At 34.8% G+C, this 20,726-nt stretch overlaps 1 protein-coding gene across 6 annotated transcripts in view; it reads left to right on the forward strand.

The window, feature by feature from the left end:
- The window catches only part of CCDC171 (coiled-coil domain containing 171), a 355,460-nt gene that overhangs the window by 303,072 nt on the left and 31,662 nt on the right, over positions 1–20,726 (forward strand). For all 6 annotated transcript variants that reach the window (XM_061199072.1, XM_061199071.1, XM_061199076.1 and 3 more), the window contains one exon: positions 8,355–8,507. In XM_061199072.1, the coding sequence (XP_061055055.1) occupies positions 8,355–8,507 (153 nt within the window). The remainder of the gene's footprint in view (positions 1–8,354; positions 8,508–20,726) is intronic.

Consider the following 20,726-nt stretch of genomic DNA (forward strand, 5'->3'; position numbering starts at 1 on the left):
TTTGTTTTTGTGGGTCTTTTTCTTCTCTTGTGTTTCCTGCCTAGAGAAGTTTCTTTAGCATTTGTTATAAAGCTGGTTTGGTGGTGCTGAGTTCTCTTAGCTTTTGCTTGTCTGAAAAGCCTTTGATTTCTCTGTAGAATCTGAATGAGACCCTTGCTGGGTAGAATAATCTTGGTTGTAGCTTTTTCTCTTTCATCACTTTAAGGATATGCTGCCACTCCCTTGTGGCCTGCAGAGTTTCTGGTGAAAAATCAGCTGATAACCTTATGGGGATTCCTTTGTATGTTATTTTTTTGTTTTTCCCTTGCTGCTTTTAATTTTTTTTTTTGAATTTAATTTTTGTTAGTTTGATTAATATTTGTCTTGGTGTATTTTTCCTAGGGTTTATCCTGTATGGGACTCTCTCTGCTTCCTGGACTTGAGTGACTGGTTCACTTGGGGGTTCCTCCCAATTCCTTGGGTGTCAGGGTCCCCCACCAGCAGCTGGCAGGCACCCTAGTTGTGGGGAGATGCTAACTCAGCATCTTCCCACACCGCCATCTTGACTCCTGCATGTATCTTTTTGAATTATGGTTTTCTCCAGATATAGGCCCATGAGTGGGATTGCTGGATCATATGGTAGCTCTATTTTTAGTTTTTTTAGGATCCTCCATACTATTATCCATAGTGGCTGTACCAATTTACATTCTCACCAACAGGGTAGGAGGGTTGCCTTTTTTTCACACCCTCTCCAGCAACTTGTGTCTTTCTGACTGTAGGCCACTCTCTGTTTTGGTTTGTGGGCACAAACACAGCTGTTGCCGCTCTCCTTCACACCAGTAGGGGAAGAGCTGCCTAGCTCAGTCACCCTGTGATGTAGGGGAGTGCTCTCCATACTTGTTGATTGCTTACTTTTATTTTTGAACCAGTATCTCCAAAATATGTATGTATGTATATTTATACCTTTATAAATTGTATACTTGTGTTATTGTTAAATAAGCTCTATAACATAAAACAAAAAAAATAGAATATTTTAAAGATAGAATTTTAAAAGATTTTTAAAAGAAAGATTAAAAAGTTAATATAAAAACTACGGAGACAGTGAAAAGATCAGTGATTGCCAGGGGTTGGGGAGGAGGGAAGAATGAGTAGGCACAGAGAATTTTTAGGGCACTGAAACTCTTCTGTGTGATACTACCATGGTGGGTACATGTCATTATACATTTGTCCAAACCAATAGAATGTACACCACCAAGAGTCAACACAAATGCAAGCTGTGGGTTTTGGGTGATGATGTGTCAGTGTAGGTTCACTGATGGTAACAAATGTACCACTCTGGTGCGGGATGTTTTTGGGTGTGTAGGGGCAGGGGGTATATGGGAGATTTATGTACTTCCCCTCAATTTTTCTGTGAACCTGAAACTGCTCTAAAAAATGTAGTCTATTAAAGGAACTAAATATAATATAAAGTAAAATCTATATATGGAAGTCTCCAATTTTTTTTCCATTTTAACTCACTTTGGAGACTGAATACATCCCAGTGGGTATGCAAGACAATGGACTCTCTCTTTTTTTTTAATAAAGTAAGAGATAAAATTTTTATTCTTTGATATGGATTGGCACTGGTGTCATCACTTGGTCCTTTTTTTAGACATTAGTATTTCCTGTTAGGTATTTTGGGAAAAGATGGAAGGATTCTACAGTGCAGCAGGGCTGAGAATGGTGTTGTCACTTGTTTATTTACTTTCTTTGTATTTCACCACGAACTCTTATGTACCCTGTATGGTTAAGTAATTTATGGATTAAATTATTTTTCATAGTGTAGTCTTTACAGTAGTTTACAATGAGATAAGAGGTAGTCTTTAAAATCTTCTATATAAGGTTTGCTGTTTTTCTTGTGACAAAGTGCTTCAAATTACTCTTGAACTTGAGTGTGAATTATGTACTTTTCTGTAACATAAAGAGAAGGGTTCCAAATCTGTAGACCTTTTCTTTGATGGCAAGTGGCTATCAAAAGCATTCTATCTATAAATTTTTTTTTAAAGAAGCCAAGACAAAACACATTCTGTCACAAGAAGTTTTTTAAACAATGAACTGCTTTATTGAAGGAATTTTATGGAGCATTATGAAAATAGTTGTTTGGAAGTGTTTCCAGAATTTTGGAATTTTTCTAAAATTGATCTAAATCTATAAAAATTCATATATGTGTATATACATAAAAATGTATTTAGTATAAAATGCATTTGTGAAAATATAAAAACAGGACATATATTAGTTTAAAGAACAGTTGATTAATTCAGGGAAGTTGGACATCTTTTAGCCAAAATTCCAATTAAAACTTCATTTACTTGATCGATAGGATTGAAACATGCATGTCATGATTTAATAAACACAACCAGTGGTGTACTTTCGCCAAGTGCATCTTCCCTATTTAACACGTCACGGGAGTGGTCAGGGTGAGGATTCAGTATTAGACTTCCAAACAGGTTTCCCCACTATCCAAAAGCAGAGCATTCCTATAAAACCTGTCATAAGCTGAAATGGCGTTAAGTGAAGGAGCAGTTACCCTAGGGCCCATCTTGCTAATGGATGAACAAAATAAACGGAGACAAAGCACAGATGCTCACAGACACAGTTCAAAGCTGTGTGGACTTGGTGCTGAGATGCTGAGAGTAGTTCCTGGGGAAGGAGCTTGGAGGGGCCACTCTCACTGCTCTGGGTGAGCGCTGCCTCCAAAAGGGCTCACTGCAAAACAAACAGTGAACGCTATTTTTGCTTTTTGCCTTTTTCGGTAAAAACGAAAATCCTCTTCGGATTTCTTTCAGTTAGCGAAAACAGGTACGAATGCAGGTCTTTCGTGAAAGTGAAGTGGCATAAGGCAAACTTTCGAAGAGCAGGGATACCTGTATCACAAAAAGTTATACAAGATTTTTTAAATTGTAAAGCATATCCAATCATATTTCTTTCACTAACAGTCATTAGTAATAACTTTTCGTTGAGAGTAAGAGGTTTCAGGGCTACTGATAAAGCCAAGTTAAGGCCCTCTCCTTCCTCTCATAGCTGTTTATGCTTAGTTTCAAGCCCACTTGTACTTGGTTACACCTTTGTAGAAGTGTTTTCTTGCTTGTGTTTTGGATAGGGTTTCTCTAAAGTTTTGTTTCTGGCCCCTTCTACTTTCTCTTCCTTATTGATTCCTCAGAATTCTTGTCAGCTGAAAGCATTCTTATCAGCTTTGATGCCTGCACATGCATGCACACACGCATACACACACACATGCAATTCTGTGTGGTAAAGCAAGGAGGTGGATGGCAGTCTGCCATCCTGATTGAGTCGTTCCTACATAACTTTGTACTGGAATGTCATGGTGAATAGTATTTAGGGCCAGGGCCAGAAACCAAACATCCAAACTAAACAGTCCATTTCCAGATCTTAGACTGGCTCTTGACGGGGGGACGTAGTTGCTATTTGCAGACTACTAATAAGAGACCCTTTAACCCTCATTCTCTGCTGTATCCCTACATTTATAAAATATTGGAATGAAAGTAAGTCAGCTAAATGAGCAACCTTACAGAGTAATTTTGTGATAATGAAGAAAATAATTTTCCTTTAATTCCAGGTGCCAAGGAATAAAATTTGATACTAAAAACTATGAGAATGTTATCATTCTAAGACTATCATTCGTAGGAAAGACATCTTAAATAGTAACTTTTATTTTATTATTTTTTAATTTTTAAAAAATTTTTTACTAGGGTACAGTTGATTTACAATGTTGTGTTAGTTTCAGGTGTACAGCAAAGTGAATCAGTTACGAATATACATATACCCACACTTTTTTAGATTCTTTTCCCATATAGGCCATCACAGAGTATTGAGTAGAGTTCCCTGGGCTATACAGTAAGTCCTTATTAGTTATCTATTTTATATATAATAGTGTGTATGTGTCAGTCCCAACCTCCCAGTTTATCCCTCACCTCCCATTACCCCCTGGTAACCATAAGTTTGTTTTCTACATCTGTAATTCTATTTTTGTTTTGTAGTTAAGTTCATCTGTACCCTTTTTTTAGATTCCACATATAAGTGATATCATATGATATTTGTCTTTCTCTTTCTGACTTCACTCAGTATGACCATCTCTTGGTCCATCCACGTCACTGCAAATGGCATTATTTCGTTCTTTAAATAGTAACTTTTATTATCAATGGGACGTTTTGTTGTTAGGAAGTAAATATTCATTAGCCTCTAAAATTCTTTATTTTTGAAAGAATTTTAATATATTTAATATGTGTAGAATAATTTGTATTTAAAATACTTATATGTCCAATAATACCCTCAGAAATATTGAATCTTTCTTTTATGAGTTAAAATAGTAATTTTCCTAATTTGATATCGTTGTCATTATTATAGCTAACATTTACCTGAGTATTTACTGTGTGCCAGATAGTTAAGGTCTTTTCATGTATTAATATTCATTTAATCCCCACAAAATCTTTGTAAGGTAGGAATCATTTTCCCCATATTATGGGGATTTATTATATTTCACATATTTGGTATATCTGGTATATCTATTTTACATGGTGTACCTACTTTATATAGTATATAGAAATGAAGTATATCCGTAATTACAAAATTTAAAGTAAATGTCAGAGGTTTTTGCTTCCCAATTACTTACTCAAAAATATAAATAGAAAATTTACTATTTTGTTGGCATCTAGGCCTTATGACATTTTCCACTAATTGCTCCTTCTCCTAACATCAGCTTCCCAAGGCTCCTACTTTCCCTGAAGTCCAATTTTGAAGTCAGTCTAAACTACATAATATGTACATAACAAATTATATAAATAATATACTAGTCCTCAAGTGACAGTCACCTGTTTGTATCTCAGATTTTTTTGTATTCTAAAACACTTAAGCTTTTCCTTGAAATAGATAGGATGTGGAATTTTACATGTTTGAACTTTCTCATCTTGTTATGCTGATTATAAACACAATAGATTATCTCTAAAACAAAAGGCTATTTTTGTCCAGAAACTGTTTTTTGTTCTGTTTCTCACGTAACTAGATAAACCCTACTGAGATTCATATCTCACTGCATGGTATAGTCAAAATCCCAAGGGCCAAAGATGACATGGGATAAATTCTCAAGTGCTGGGCTTGCTTTTGACAGTATCATGCTGCTTTGTCATTGTTTCCTAATGTAAAAAGGTGTGATGTTTTAATACAGGAGTGAGGGGTATTGTATAGCGCTAGACTTCAGGAGATTGATAGAGAGGTCATGAGATGCTCACTCCCTCCTCCTCGCACCCCCTCACTTGATTCCAGCTGTCATTTCCATTTCTTCTACCAAGCTGGCACCTTTCTTTTGTATTAAAGAGTTGGATTTTTCACTGGCATCCTTTATAACATAGTTTGAATCACTTTTTAATACTGGAAGTTAACATTCTTTATTCTTCAAAAGAGCTGTGGATTCTTTGAATAGCTTTGCGATTTCACTGACACTCCTCCCTACCTTTCAGTTCTGAAGGAGGTTTTCATTTTAGAAGCATGTAGTATATTTTACATACACTAGTTCCATGGAACATACTTTCTGTATTGATTACCTTACCTTTGCTGCTCTGAAAAAAATATCCTATACAGTAAGTGTTATAGAAAATTGCTTTCATCTCTCAAATGAAATACTGCTTTAACGATTTTAAATGCTTAAGACTCTAAATCCTAAGCAAAAAGTAGATTATTATTTTATTCTTTTTAATGTTATAAAGAAGTAATATGTGGTTTCTCTTAATACTGCACTGAATATTAGAATTTAGTTATTAAAAGCAGATCAGAGAAGGAGCCAAAATAATTATGACTTTTGTTCCATCCATCATATAAAAATTCAGATATAACTTCTCAAAAAATATTTCATTTTTTAAAAAAGAGATTTGAAGGAATACCTTTTATATTATAATTCCTTTTAGAATATCATGTATATGACAATTCATGAAATGTGTTTCTCCAAATTTAAGATATAGGGTAACTTTTTAAATGTTGAAATTTTTTATATGTTAGAGGCCAGTTCTATTATGACTTACATTGAGATAATAATCCAGGAGCCTATTATTGATAGAAGAGTACTTTCTTCTTTTTATTAAATAAGGCCTTTATGTAAGTTTTCATGCATTTTATGCACTTTAGGTCCTTATATAACAGGAACACATGTATACAAGCCACCTATCACAGATTGTCTCATTAAGATCTTAGTGGAGAATTTAAAAATAGAACAATGGTAATACTACAATGAAATTTACTAGCTTACCATTTTTAGAGGACTTTTTTGTACTAGATGCCATGTAGCTGAAGGGTTAAGAGAATGGCTTTGTATTAGATTTTTAACTATCTGATCCTCACAACAGTTTTAGAAATAAGCAAAAAAATTGACTTTTCTTCCCATTTTATGGAGGGAGGAGGTGGAGGCTCAGAGAGATGACATGGCATTGCCCAACAACATAAAGCTAAGTAAGTGGCAGCATGAGAACCAGAAAAAAATAGAACTTGTGATTCCTGGTCCACCATCTCAGTGGAGAAGATAAATGAATTTACGGAAGTAGAGAGAGACTCGGTGTAGGAAGAAACAGATATGATTTTGTAATTTCTGATTTTTATCTACTTTTGAAACCCAGCGACATATTTTGTGTTAGTATTAGCCCTCAGCTTACCTTGAAATGACTCAAGGTAAGGAATGTTAGGACATGTGAGATGTTCCCAAACATGAGGTCGTACCATGCTTATTTAGTGTTGGGTAATAGAATGAACTTTTGTGTACTTTATCTTTTTATGCCTACAGCTATGCTTTTGCTTCTTTTTTTGACTTTGAATAAAGTATTACTTGGTTAGTAATTTATTCACTGGAGTGTTAAGGTTATATTTTCCCAAGTATCTTCATCCTTTTCTATAAGGTATTTTTTGCCAAACTGAATATGACTAATGTGGCTTTTCATCTTTTCCAGTCTCTCTCTCCCCCCTCCCTCCCTCCCCCCCTCCCCTCCCTCCCTCCTTTCCTTCCTTCCTTCCTGTCAGTCATTCAAGCCATCCCTGAAGATACAGAGATGATTAGATTTGGCACAATATCTGGCCTAGGTAGCTCCTTAGTGTAGTGAATATAAACATGTAAACTAATGCATTTCTGCCAAAGCAATAAATGCAATAGTAGAAGCAAGCATGAGGGACCCACAGAGAATCAGAATAGAAGTTAACACTGCCTTTGGGCTCAAAAGACCCTTCTTTAAAGAGGTGGTTTCTGAACTGGGTTTTTGAGGGCAAATAGGAATTTGTTAGGCAAAAAGCTATGAATTTTCTTTTAACTACAAATAATTCACCTACTTCTGTTTCTCAGACATTGTGTATGTTGTTTCTTACTTTTTGTTCACCAGATTATTTCATTTGCATTCAGAATTGCCCAAATATCTAGTTTCTTAAAGCTCTCTCAAACCAGACTCTTCAGATTGAATATAATTTGGAAATTTTCAGACTGTCTAACATTGTTCTAAGTTGTGGCTGCAGTTGGAACATGGTTTTCTTGTAAATAACATAAAATTATATTTGAATATGTCTTTGAAATGTTTGATTTTACTTTACTGTATTTGAAGTATTTTGAAAGACTTTTTAGTCTTTCAAAGGTGTAATAGTATTCTTGGACTTAAAATTCACTACAGCTTGCTTTAGAAGCAAAAGTCTACAAAATATGATTAAACTGTGATACAGAGGCCCAACAATTCTCCCAAATATTACACTACTTAGGGAAGAGAAAAAGTTACCAGCACTTGCTTATGTTATTTATTTTATTATATTCAGTGTAATGCAAGGGTGTTCCTCTGTTATATGAATGAAAATAATTATGCTTTTCTTACAATATAGGAATCATATTATTTACTCTTAAAAAATCATAGGATTAGTTCAGCTCCTTTTGTTTCAAAACATTTGTTTTCTAGGTGGTTTGAAAATTTTACTGAGCTCATTTTGAAATATCTTGCTTATATATCCATCTGTTGTGTGTCTTAAGATTGAAATTTAGGTCAAATTACAACTTGAATTTAACTTTACAAAGGTAATAAGTGTGCCATCTTTAAAAACTGCATTCTAAATTTTAAGCACAATAGATCAAAGTACACCTTATTTAAATAAATATTCTGGAAAAAAGTCTCAATTATTTTCTCCCAAACTTTCTTAAAATAGTCACGGTTCTCAATATAAAATGTGAGGTTTAGCTTTATTATTTTAAAGGAGGATGAAAAGTTGTTTATTTTAAAATTTTAATGATTTTGCTTTCAAATTATGGAAATTCTCCTTTGGGGACAGCTTTATTTGAATTGTATGTGGCATTATTTTTATTTCTTAAGGCTATGATTAAAAGTTTCGTGGATGTCTACCAGCTTGCAAGCACTAGAATTGCTACATTAGAAAAGGAAATGACATCTCATCGAAGTCACATTGCAACCTTGAAATCAGAACTTCACACAGCTTGTTTACGTGAAAATGAAAGTTTACAATCAGTAAGTCCTACAATATTTTTTTCTTCTTTGAATCTTGGGTCACATTTACATTCATGTTTTTGTTGTTCATAAGATCACTCACCAGTATATATAATTTAGGGTGAGTGATCAATCAAGCAACGTAAAATTATTAAGTGTGGAGAAAATTTTGAAGGAAGAAAAGCAATTAATTTTTCCATTGTATCATGTATAAAGATATGCATATTGTTATCAATGCTAAAACACTACATCAAGATTCCTTTGTGTTTGGCAGTGCAGCTGACAGTTGGATTTGGCAGTATGCATAGTTAAAGCTTGCAACTGTCTGAAGATTCAGTGTGTCCCATTAAGACAGAATATTATTAATTATGCGTATAACCAAAATGGTAATTAGAACATGTGATTATTCTCTGTAGAAAGCTAGTCTTATCCATAATACATGCCCAGCTAAAGATGCATGTTGTGATTCATCTATATGATTAAAATTCAGTTTCAGCAGTCATTTTATGTCTTAAAATTTTAGCCCATGATGAAATTTGGGCTCATTTAAGACTAAACAAAATTTTCTACATTTGAAATACGTGTTTGGGGAGTATCAAAAAATGAATATATTTGTGACATAAAGGAATAAAATACATATTTAAACTTTCTCCTCAAAAGCCAGATATGTCAACATATCTCAACAGTGAGATTCAGAGGGTTACCAATAATTAGAATGTCTTTTTTCCCTTTTTGGTTTGATTAGAATGGATCTGGGTGACTTGTAAGGAAAAACAGTATCATTTTGCCATTTAGCTATTGACTAATTTCAAATGATATATTCAACAGAAAAAGAGTTAGCATTAAAGCAAATAGATGCATAGTTGTGGTTTGGTTCTTCAGCTCCTTCAGGTCGTAGCTCAAGTGTCAGCGTCCAAATGCAAGCTTTATGACCATGGTATTTAAAACTGCAACCACTAACCCTCCCCCACCCCGCAAACTCTGTCTCATTCTCACCCCATGTTGCCTATCTGCCTTCTACCTTCCTTGCTTTATTTTTTTCACTATAGCACTTACCAACTTACATATATTGTATTTTATTTATTTGCTTTTTGTCTGTTTGCTCCTTACCCTCATAGAATATAAGTTCCATAAGGACAAGCAATTTTGGGTATTTTCTTCACAGCTGTAAAGGCACTCTAGTGCCAAGAATAGTCTGACCCACAGTAGGTGCTCAACAAATGGTTATTGAATGAAACATACTGGGACCTAATCCAATAAATGAACAACTAGTTATTTGGGACCTGAGATGAGATTCAGTTGAGTTCAATTTTTAAAATTACTTTGTTAATTTCTTAGTGAGAGAGTAGTAAATTTGACCTCAAATAAGAGAAATCAAAATGAAGAGGAAACCTTTATAAAGATTTGAGTAAGTATTTGGAATTCATTCTAGTCTTTCTCTGAAACACATTTACATTTCTTCCTGCTAACTCTCTGATCCCATTGGTTAGTATTACATTATACTATGTCAGCTTTGTTGGGTCATACCATTACTGGTTGTTTATTACTGTTATTCATATAAAAATAATTGCTTATGTTCTGAGAAAGTTTGGTAAGGTGGGATTGTTTCCCATGGGTTCAAAAATTTTTTACCAGTTATTAAGCTATTGATGTCTTAATGGAGGTGTGCTTAATATCCCCCACTATCATAATAAAGCTCCACTTCTCAACCTTCTGAACAGATTTACAGGATATGCTCATCATCTTATTAGCAAGAGGAGGTTCACTCTGGCAGTGATTCTCAAAAGGGAACATGTGTAATGTGAAAGTTTTCCCCATGAGATTCTGATGTGTCCTTCTAGGACACTGCTGCCTAATCCCATGTTTCTATGGGATATATGCTCTCCAGTCTCTTCCCTTAGTTGAGAATCACTGTTTTGAAAACAATAATAAATTTGTATACTAATTTCTATTTTTCAAGACATTTAAATGTGCATTTTCTAACTTGAACTACTTAAGAACTCTGAGAGAGGTTAATCTTTTAATTTCATAGATAAGAGGTGATATAGTTTGGTAGATAAGAGCATGGGCTTTGGAATTACATCCATTAGAAGTACAGTCAAGTGTAAATAACAGAAAACTTGACTAACATGTTTAAGACAGTTTTTTTTCTCATACAGCAAGAAGTCTAGAAGTAAGTGGCTATTGTCATTGGTTTAGTGGTTCAGCTTCTTTGTAATTTCTCTGCCACTCCCTGATTGTCATAAGATGGAAGCCAGCTCTAGGATTTGGAATCACATTCAAGTCAGAGGAATGGGATGGCCCAGCAATACCTGTTTTATATATATAATAAAGCATTGCAAGGCTTTCCATTTAGAAAATATTTAAGTATTTATACCATACATTTATTATTTAAATATTTAGAACTTTTAATATAAATTTAATAGATAACAGATATTAAATGTATATTTAAATGTTTATATATTTAAAAGAGAAAAAGCCTTCCAAGGAAGTTCCAAACATATTTCCACTTATATTCCATCAGCTGGAAATGGGTTGTGTGGCCACCTTGAGCTATAATGAGTCAAGGGACAAGGGAATGAGGAATGAATAGATACCGGGTTAACCAATTAATAGTATATCTGACTTGTCATACAAGTCAGATATATCTGGATTCCAATTCAACTTCTGTCAGTTGCTAATCAGGTGGCTTGGGTCTCAGGTTTTCATCTGTAAAATGAGGATAATGATACTACTCTCTAATAGAGATGTTGGGAGGTCTAGTGAGAAGTCTTAAAGTACTTTGCACTTTGCCTTGCACTTAGTGAATAATCCAAAAAACGTTAGCTATTATTTTTATTACCATTATATTTATAGAAAGTAATTGGATTGCACCACAGGAGAAGATTATTTACTAACATAACATCTTCAGTTTCAAACTGTGTCATTTTGTTCTGCTTCCTATTGTAACCTTGAGCATGTAACTTCTGCTCTATGATCACCATCAGTATATTCCCGTGGCTGAGCTCTCTGCCCTTTTTGCAGCCTGTCTTCCCCTCTTTTCATTGACACATTCTTGAAAAGCAGTCTATACTTTCTTCTTCTATGTGCTCATTCTACTGAAACTATTTTCTTAAAGGTCACCAATAATTTTCTGTTTGCTCTGCTTATCCATTGGTTCCTTCTCATCTCCTTTCTCTTTCTCAGACATATGGGGCTTCAACTACTTTCTTCTTTAAATACTCATCTCCTTTGTTTCTCTTGTTACCGACTTTTCTTCGTTGGCTCTCTGGCCTCTACTTAGTTGAGCTCTGCCTTCTTTGTATTATTGTTTGTTAATTCTTTTCTCCACCCATTAGTTTAATATTTATTCCGCATCTGGTCCGTAACAGGCTTAGTTTTGGTCCTGGGGATGTCATGTGAGCCTAAACAGACAATCTTCACTCTCATGAACTTAAAATCTAATAGTGAAAGTAAATATTTTTCATGTAATCACACTAATTAATGTGTAATTACTTACCAGGATAAGTTCACTGAAAGAAAAGAACTTAAGTGTATAAGAGTTTTTTTAAACAAATGAGCCTGCCTTAGACTAAGGTATCAGTAAAGCCTTTTCTGGGTCAGTGATGCTTAAGCTAATATCTGAAGACTGGGTGTAAGGTATCCAGGGGTGGAAGAGAGTAGTGTTCCAGATCAGGAGGAGAGGAGCGCAGATATCTACAAAGGCTCTGTGGTGGGAGGAAGAAACTGAAGAAATTGAGGAAGACCAGTATGGCTGGAATAAAGAGAGCAAAGGCAAGAATACTCTGAGATAAGAAAGGTCTGGAGAAAAGGGCAGAGGTCAGACTTTGTTGTCCTTGTTTTGAGAGCAAAGGAAGAGTCATTGAAAAACTTTAGAGAAGGAGTGGTATGCTCGGATTTGCTTTTTTTAAAAGATCACTTTGGCTGTAGTGTGAAGAAACAATTGAATGTGAAGAACAAGAGATAGGGGTGTGTCAAACAATTCCTAGGTTTTTTTTGCTTTTGGAAATGGATTAATGATCTCATTTACTGAGAGAGAAACAATGGAACAGGAGGGGATATTGTGAGTTTAATTTTGAGTATGTTAAGTTTGAGGTGCCACTGAGACATCCAACTGGAGATGTCACAAAGGCTGCTTGATGTGGAATTCAAGGAAGATGCCAAGCTGGAGATAACAATTTCAAGTCACTGTTATACAGGTGGGACTTGAAGCTGTTAGCAAGACTGAGACTACATAGGGACGGTTTATAGAGTAAAAAGAGAAAAAGGCCTAAGAATGAAGCTTGAAAAACTCCAGCATATAATGCCTGAGTACAATAGGATAACGTTGCAAAGGAAGCTGTGAAGGAACAGGCAAAGAGGGAAGAGGAAAACCAAGAAAGTATGGTGCCATGAGAAGAGAGAATTTCAAGAAGGGTGGCATGCCAATAGTGTCATATACTGCTGAAAAGCAAGTGAAATGAGGACTGAAAAATGACCTTTGGAGTTAGTGCATGGAGGCCCTTGGTAAACTTAACAAAAGCTCTTTCAGCAAGAGGTGGTGAAATTAGTGGAAGTTGACCAAAAGAAGTGAATTTAGACATCTGTCGCAAAGATTTAGCTATTAAGTGTGAAAAATAGGAGTGGAGTGTTCAGAGGATTCAGGGAGTCCTAAGACGGGAATGACTTAAATATGTTTCAGTATCTTCTTAAAATAGGCCTCCCGCAGTCTGGTTTTGACCCTGTCCACTATACTGTCCATTTTTATAATTTCAATTATCACCTTTTTCATACTCCTGCTTTCTTCTACTTCTTTTTTTTAACTCCAGCTTTCTTTTGACTAGTGTTTGCATGATATATCTTTTCCCATTCTTTTCTTTTAACCTATGTTTTATATATACAGTGGGTTTCTTGTAGAAAGATATCGTTGGTTTTGTTGTATTTATCCATTTGACAATCTCTGGCTTTTAATTGGGTGATTAGATCATTTAAGTTTAATATAATTATTGACAGTTTTGGATTTTTGTCTACCATTTTAGCTGTCTGATGGGGATGAAGGTGAAGACATGATCTCTGCTTTTGTGGATTCCTCTTCTAGCAAGGGAAATGGTCACATAAGCAAATATCAATACTAAAAATAGGCATATATAAAGTATGTGGGAACATAGATGAGGGAGGAGTTCATTCTGCCTAACATTGTTAGAAGAAGGTACTGAGAAGATGAAATGTTTGCAGGAGTCTTTGAAGGATGTCTAGCAATTTGACACCTTGTTAAGGGGGAAGAGCAGTAAAAAATCTTTGCTTTATTTTGATTTGAGGAATAGGCCTCATGCGTAGTACATATATTTAATGAATTAACTTATATAATGATTTTTTTTGTGTAATAGAAACGTATTGTTACTTTAGTTCCATTCCCCCTCTGAATCAAAGACATCCAACTCACCCAAACAGCCTGTACCCACTAGAGCCCAAGACTGCTTGCAGCAGTCACTCCAAACCCTACCTTCACATGTTTCCAATCCATTCTTGCACCATCCAATCCCTGCTTCTTACTTTATAACCTAATTTGATTCTGTCTCTGACTGTTTTGCTCTTGATGTTCTTATTTGGTCTCCGTATTTGTTATTTTGGTCCATTCTCAAAACTCCATTACTGGGTCCTCAGATGAACTAGCTCTCTGCTCCAGTACCTGCTTCAATTACCATCACCTCCTTCCCCTCATATATAGCTTTAGAGTCAGGCAGACTTGGGGGTGCTTTCTGGTACTCTTATTTATTACCCACACAATACTCTAAGCATCAGTTTCAGTATTTGTAACATGTAGGTGAAATTCCCTACATTGTAGGATTGTTGTGAGGATGAAACAGAGACACAGTGTTTGGCGTATTGGTAGATCCTCAGTAAATATTGGCTTGCTTCCCTACACATACAAATTTTTCTGATAGTTACATATATATCATACAGCTAAGCTATACTTGTAGCTTTAAGAAATATATGTAAGCATGAGGAAGTCTTTTTATGAGTAGGCAAAAGATCTAAAACAACACTTAAATCAGTGCTTTTAGCACATTTAATATTAAATACAGTATTAATGTTAGCTGTTGTTGTTATCACTTAATGAACTCAGGAAAGTCGGTATATGCTCATTTCTAAATTTTCTACCATTTCACTAGATAAGAATAAAAAATAAATATTCATTGTTAGTTAAGAAAAAACTTAATATATCATGGTGTTGTAATGCATAGAAAGAGATGGATTGTATTGCAGATATGAATAGTCATCTTTAAAAGCTTTATCCCCCTTTAGGTGACATTTTCATTTTTTGTTCAGTAACATGTAATAGTGATGCTGGAGTTCATCTAAGAGTTCTCATCAATTGTATACTTGCCAGGACTTCAACATTTTCAGCATTTTGGTCTTTGACCCATTAACTTAGGGCTGTTCTAGAGCTTTTATCTTGAGTAATAGTAACCAGAAAGAGCTTTGAGCAAAGAGCTTTTGAATCCCGTACAGCCCAGTAGAGAACAGTACAGCAGTCAGAACCAATTACTTGTGGGTGTTTGGAGACCGGCACACCCACAACTGTGGAGAAACACATGATATTTCAGTCTGTGAAACATAGAATGCCAAACCCAAATACTTTGCTGTGAGTTATGGTGCTTCAAGCTACAGTATTGATTTGCCTCATTTCCACTGTATGTTTAAGCAGTATGTTTTTGATTCTACAGTAATTTATTTGTGAGAAAATAATAAGTAACAAATCAGAGGAGCATTCCATTTAGTATATTGCAGGGGAGAGATCGTTGCATCATTTTTCAGATTATGTCAGATTCAATAGTTGTCAAGTGGTGTTATATTGTTAATCAAGCAGAAGGGTTTAGATACTTTGGTTAATGTTATTTTTATCTGTTAAGATTAAAAAAAAGGATCCCCTTTATCTTAAGTTCTCAGTTAAAATTCTGTCACATTTATTTTTATTACATTTTCTTGAGAGAGGAAGTATTGTTTGTTAGTATTGTATAGATAAAGAAACTGACAGAATTTAAGTAACTTACTCTAGGTAAATTGTTTTCATAAACTTTATCTCAGTTGATTCCTGATGTTTATTATTGAGGTTTTTAATCTTTCAAGAAAAATAATTTTTAAAAATGAGCCATAAACCAAGCCTTAATTTGTTGAGATAGGCTGTACAGTGCAGTTCAGTGGTATCAAGTACAGATTCTCGAGTCTTACTCCCAGGTTTTTGATTAGAACCCAATCAGATTAGAACAAGGCCTCTGATTTCTTGTCTGGTGCTTTCCTATGAGACTGCAGTGTGGATTAAAACAAATCTCTGCCATCAAGGGCTTTCAAGTGTGGTAGAGACTACAACCGTTATACAGATAATTAAAAGAATGACATTAAAGTGGAATCACAGAGTGCTATGAGAGCACATAACTGGAGATCTGACCTTGGCTTCAGGTGGTCTAGTTGAGGAATGGAGATCTTAGTTGTGATAATGAAGGTTAAGGAGGAGTTGACAAGGGAAAGCACGGAATGCTGAAGGGATGGAAAGACGTCTGTATGACTTGAGCAGCGTGAATCAGGTGGAGAATGGTGAGAGATGATGCAGACTTGTGGAGGAGCACTGTGGCTGTGACTGTCAGTTTTCTGAGAAGCCCTCTGACTCATACGTCTCCATTAACGGCACTGGAAAACATCTACCCCCTTTGCTTTATGTATTTACTCTTCCCAACTGCACATTTAAATTTTTCCATTTAATTCTTTTCCATTTAATTCTCAAAATTCACTCACATTTTATGTCATAACAGCCCTTGTTTTACCCTTTTGCTAAATATTGCTTACTTAGATGCTCATTAAATTCTTCCACATTTTAATCATGAGTTCCAGCTCTGGCCTTTGGATACTAACAGAGTTAAATAAGGGAAACAAAAACATCAAAAGGTGGGACAGCCCAGTCAATATGCAAACATTTTCCTTGATCCTTGACACAAATTTCCAAACTTTTAATGGTTTTCCATAGTCCAGAAACTCAAGCTTTTTCTGTACAGTAAACAGGGGCCTAGAGATAATAATAATGTATATTCCACTGGCCTCACACCTCTTCTCTAGCCTTTTAGTTTTTGTATGATGCAGTTTAAGAGGAGCTGCTTTTATGATGAATGATATCTGTTTAGTGACTGTAGGGGCAAGATATTATAAATTTTATATTTATATGTATTTAAGTATATACATATATAATTGATATAATATATAAATATATTGGGTTGGCCAAAAAGTTCGTTCGGGTTTTTGGTACGATGGTATGGAAAACCCGAACGAACTTTTTGGCCAACCCAATATAACATTTTATTATAAACATTTAATATTAGATACATTTTATATATAAATATAAAATATGTTTATATGTAATAAATATATTTATATAATTCTGTTCTTCAGTGATGAAATGTTACAAGGGTGGAGCAAAGAGTAGCAAGAATGAAAATTTCCAACTCTGATCATTCTAATCAATTAGCAATTAAGCTGTAGAGAATAGAGATGGCAGTCTGGCAATCTAATGCTCTCAATAGTCCTACCAGTTGTTCAGAGTGGTGGCAACTAAATATGCTGAGTATCCCTTCTACTATTTGATCTTTCTTACTAAATTGATTTCTTTGAAGGCTTCAGTTACCTGCTAGATTTTCAGAAATCCGCATTCTGATTTTCTGCAAAAACCTCAGACTCACTGGGGTCCCAAACTGAACATGTTATCTAACTCTACCACTCCCTATTTTCCCAAACTCTCCTTTCCTTATGTTCCCTGTGTCTGACATAGCTATTCACCTTGCAGCCCAAAGTAGCACCCTTAACATTTGTTCTACATACTTTCCCTCCACCACCAGTATTTAATCACTTGCTAAGTCTTAATATTTCTACCACCACAGGATCTCTTAGACCCAGTCTCTCCTTTCTACCCTTGTGTTCACATTAAGTTTTCCCTGGGTTATTGCAATGGTCTTCCAATGCATTTCCCCACATGTAGATTTCCCCCTTCCATCTTGTCTGCCACGTTAGTGCCAGTTATCTTTCCAACACACAGATAAGGTCAGACCATAGCTTGACCCAAAACATATTTTGGGTCTACAGTTTCTTCATGAAAGCAAAAATTCTTTATCATTGGCATTGAGGCATATCCTGACTCCATCTGTTTTTTTAGTTCATCACTGAATTTCCCTGTCTGAGAACTATATAGTAGTCTGACTTATATAATCAATTAGTTGTGTATGGATTACCATATTGTGAGTCTGTGAGGTGATATTTTTTATAATTCATTATAATGGTCTCACCTCAATAAAATGCTGGTTTATTTGAATTGAAATTAACTGGAAGAGCACTCCTTCAGTGCTGCTTTTCAGTACACACTTGTTATGGCACTTATACTTTGCACAAACCATAGTTCCACCTCAGATTTTCCCACACAAAATTTTCTTAATTCCCATCAAACTATATTTCATGTATTTCTCTAGCAAACACTTAATGAGAATGAATAGTTTATATATTATTATACCAACGTAAAATTTAAAGTAAATACTTTCAGGTAATCCAAATTGCATATTTCTTCTCCTCTTTACTACTCTTCCTAAAGAAACCAAAAAACCCAAGACTGAAAATTTTTTCTGACAAAGAAGAACATTCTTTTCAGCATACCACTTAAATAATTTTAAACTTTATCAGATCTATGGGGCCCCTGACTGTATATCTTTACTCACATAGACCATAAAATGACCAGTATAATGCCTTTTACTCACACGGTGGGTACTCAGTAAATGTTTGATGATAACAGTGATATACCAAATTAAAATTAACTGTGCCTGGGCCTAGCAAAAAGTAAGAGTATGTGAGATTTATTTCAGAAATAGAAGTCTAATTTACATAAATCATTAAAAAGCTCATTTTCAAAAATATATTTCCTTGAACTCTTACTTCACACCATATATAAAAATTAACTCAAAATGGATCAAAGACCTAAATATAAGAGCTAATATTCTTAATAAAAAACTTAGATATGAATCTTCATGAGCTTGGATTTGACAATGGATTCTTAGATTCGACACTAAAAGCATAAATAAGAAAATAGAGCTCATCAAAATTAAAAACTTTTGTGCATTAAAAAAAACACCCCAGAATAGGAGAAAATATTTATAATTCATATATCTGATTAGGGTCTAATATGTAAAGAACTCTTAAAACTGAACAACAAAAAGACAACAACCTAATTTTAGAAATGGGAAAAGGACTTGAATAGACACTTCTCCAAAGAAGATATACAAATGATCAACAAACACATGCAAAGATGCTCAACATCATTAGTCAGTAGGGAAATGCAAATCAAAACCACAATGAGATACCACTTTACAACTACTAGGAATGCCATGAAACAAATATTTTTTAAATAAAGGAAAATAGCAAATGTTCATAGCAGCACTATTCAGAATAGCCAAAAGATGGAAACAACCCAAATGCCCATCAGTTGATAAATGGATAAACAAATGTGTTATATCCAGAGAATGGAATATTATTCAACCATAAAAATGAATGAAGTACTGATACATGTTATAGCATGGATGTACTTTGAAAACAGTTTGCTAAATAAAAGAAGCCAGACACAAAAGGCCACATATTGTATGATTCCATTGATATAAAATGTCCAGAATGGACATGTTCTGTCTCCATAGAGACAGAAAGCAGATAAGTGATTGACTGGGGCAGGGGGAATAGGAAATGGAGAAAGGCTGTTTAATGGGTATGGAATTTACTTTTGGGGTGATGGAAAAGTTCTAGAGCTAAGATGGTGATGATGGTTGCACAACATTGTGAATGTACTTGATGCCACTGAACTGTACACTTTAAAATTGTTAAAGTGGTTAATTTTATGTCCAGTGTGTTTTGCCACCTGACAAAATGTTTCTTTTAGTTCTTGGGAGGTATGGGATAGGCAGCTAGATTGTTGCTTACACAGAATGGCAGTGTATTGTACTGGAAAATAGCATGACAGAGAGTCAGAGGAAACTTGGATTCTAGAACAACCTCTGTTATCAACTCAAAAAGCTTTGGGAAATAAATCACACAAGCTCCTTGGTCTTGGTTTTTCCTGGCTGTAAAATGAAGGGTCTCAACTAGATGAAATCTAAATTCCCTCTCAGCTCAAAAATTCTTTCACTGAAGTTATACATACTTTTTAGTACTTAGATTCTAACCGTGCTTTATTTTGTTCTTGCTTTAATTTACAACAATAAAGTGAGTGCATGTTTCTAAACTTATAATAACATAATTGTATTTTGAATTTGGTTATATTCAACACCAATAACCCATTTACAAATGTATACCAGTTAAATAAATCTCACAATATAACTTGTAACCAGGTAGCCAAAAAGTCCCCAAAGTAATCTGAAAATATATTAGAGTATCTGTAAGGAGTATTTCCTTTTTTTATGCAAAGTTTTTTTGATATTTAATATGTTAGGAATGTGAACTTTTAACTTGTTAAACTATTGTAACATATTTGAAAATTATAGTAATTTGATTAAAATGTTGCCTATAAGGCAAAAGGTTTAGTTAATAGAATCCATATGTAATTAAAATGCAGAACTAAATGTAATCAGACTCCAGCCACTAGTGCCTTCATATTGATAGTTTTACAGTGGCCTCTGGGGTTGAAAGTTTAAATGTTACAGAATGCAACAACACTGCAGAAAGCAACCTCAGCTGGCAATTTAGCTGTTTTAAAGACATCCACATGGCTACTTGATAAGATGTGACTATCACATCCTCGATTTTCATCATTTTAGAGATGTCTTCAGTTGGCAGGTGGCAGAAACACATGACTGGTGTGCTGGTGGAGAACCACACTTTACAGCACTGTTACATAAACAACCCCAGACGAAGGTCCTTGCTATGAGCCAAGCCATGGCCTTTTCTTTTTTTCTTTTTTAATAATAGAGTTGCTTAATTTGGGTGAATTCATTTGAATCATACGAAAGTTATAGACACAACACTATGCACCAAGCCACAAAAAAAGTTTAAAAAATTATTTTCCTGAGCTTAAAAAAAATGATTTTCTCTGGACAGTTTTAAGAGTCGACATCCTGTGTTAGAGTTCTCTAATCATCACCAGCACAATTTACAGTCAGAACACACAGAGAGCCAGTTTAGACCAGCTCATCTGTTGATCTTGGCAGAGACTCTTCATCTCACTGTGTGCAGCTGCCACTTGAGAGT

This window comes from Eubalaena glacialis, chromosome 9, assembly GCF_028564815.1.
Source record: "Eubalaena glacialis isolate mEubGla1 chromosome 9, mEubGla1.1.hap2.+ XY, whole genome shotgun sequence".
In the NCBI taxonomy this organism is placed as follows: domain Eukaryota; kingdom Metazoa; phylum Chordata; class Mammalia; order Artiodactyla; family Balaenidae; genus Eubalaena; species Eubalaena glacialis.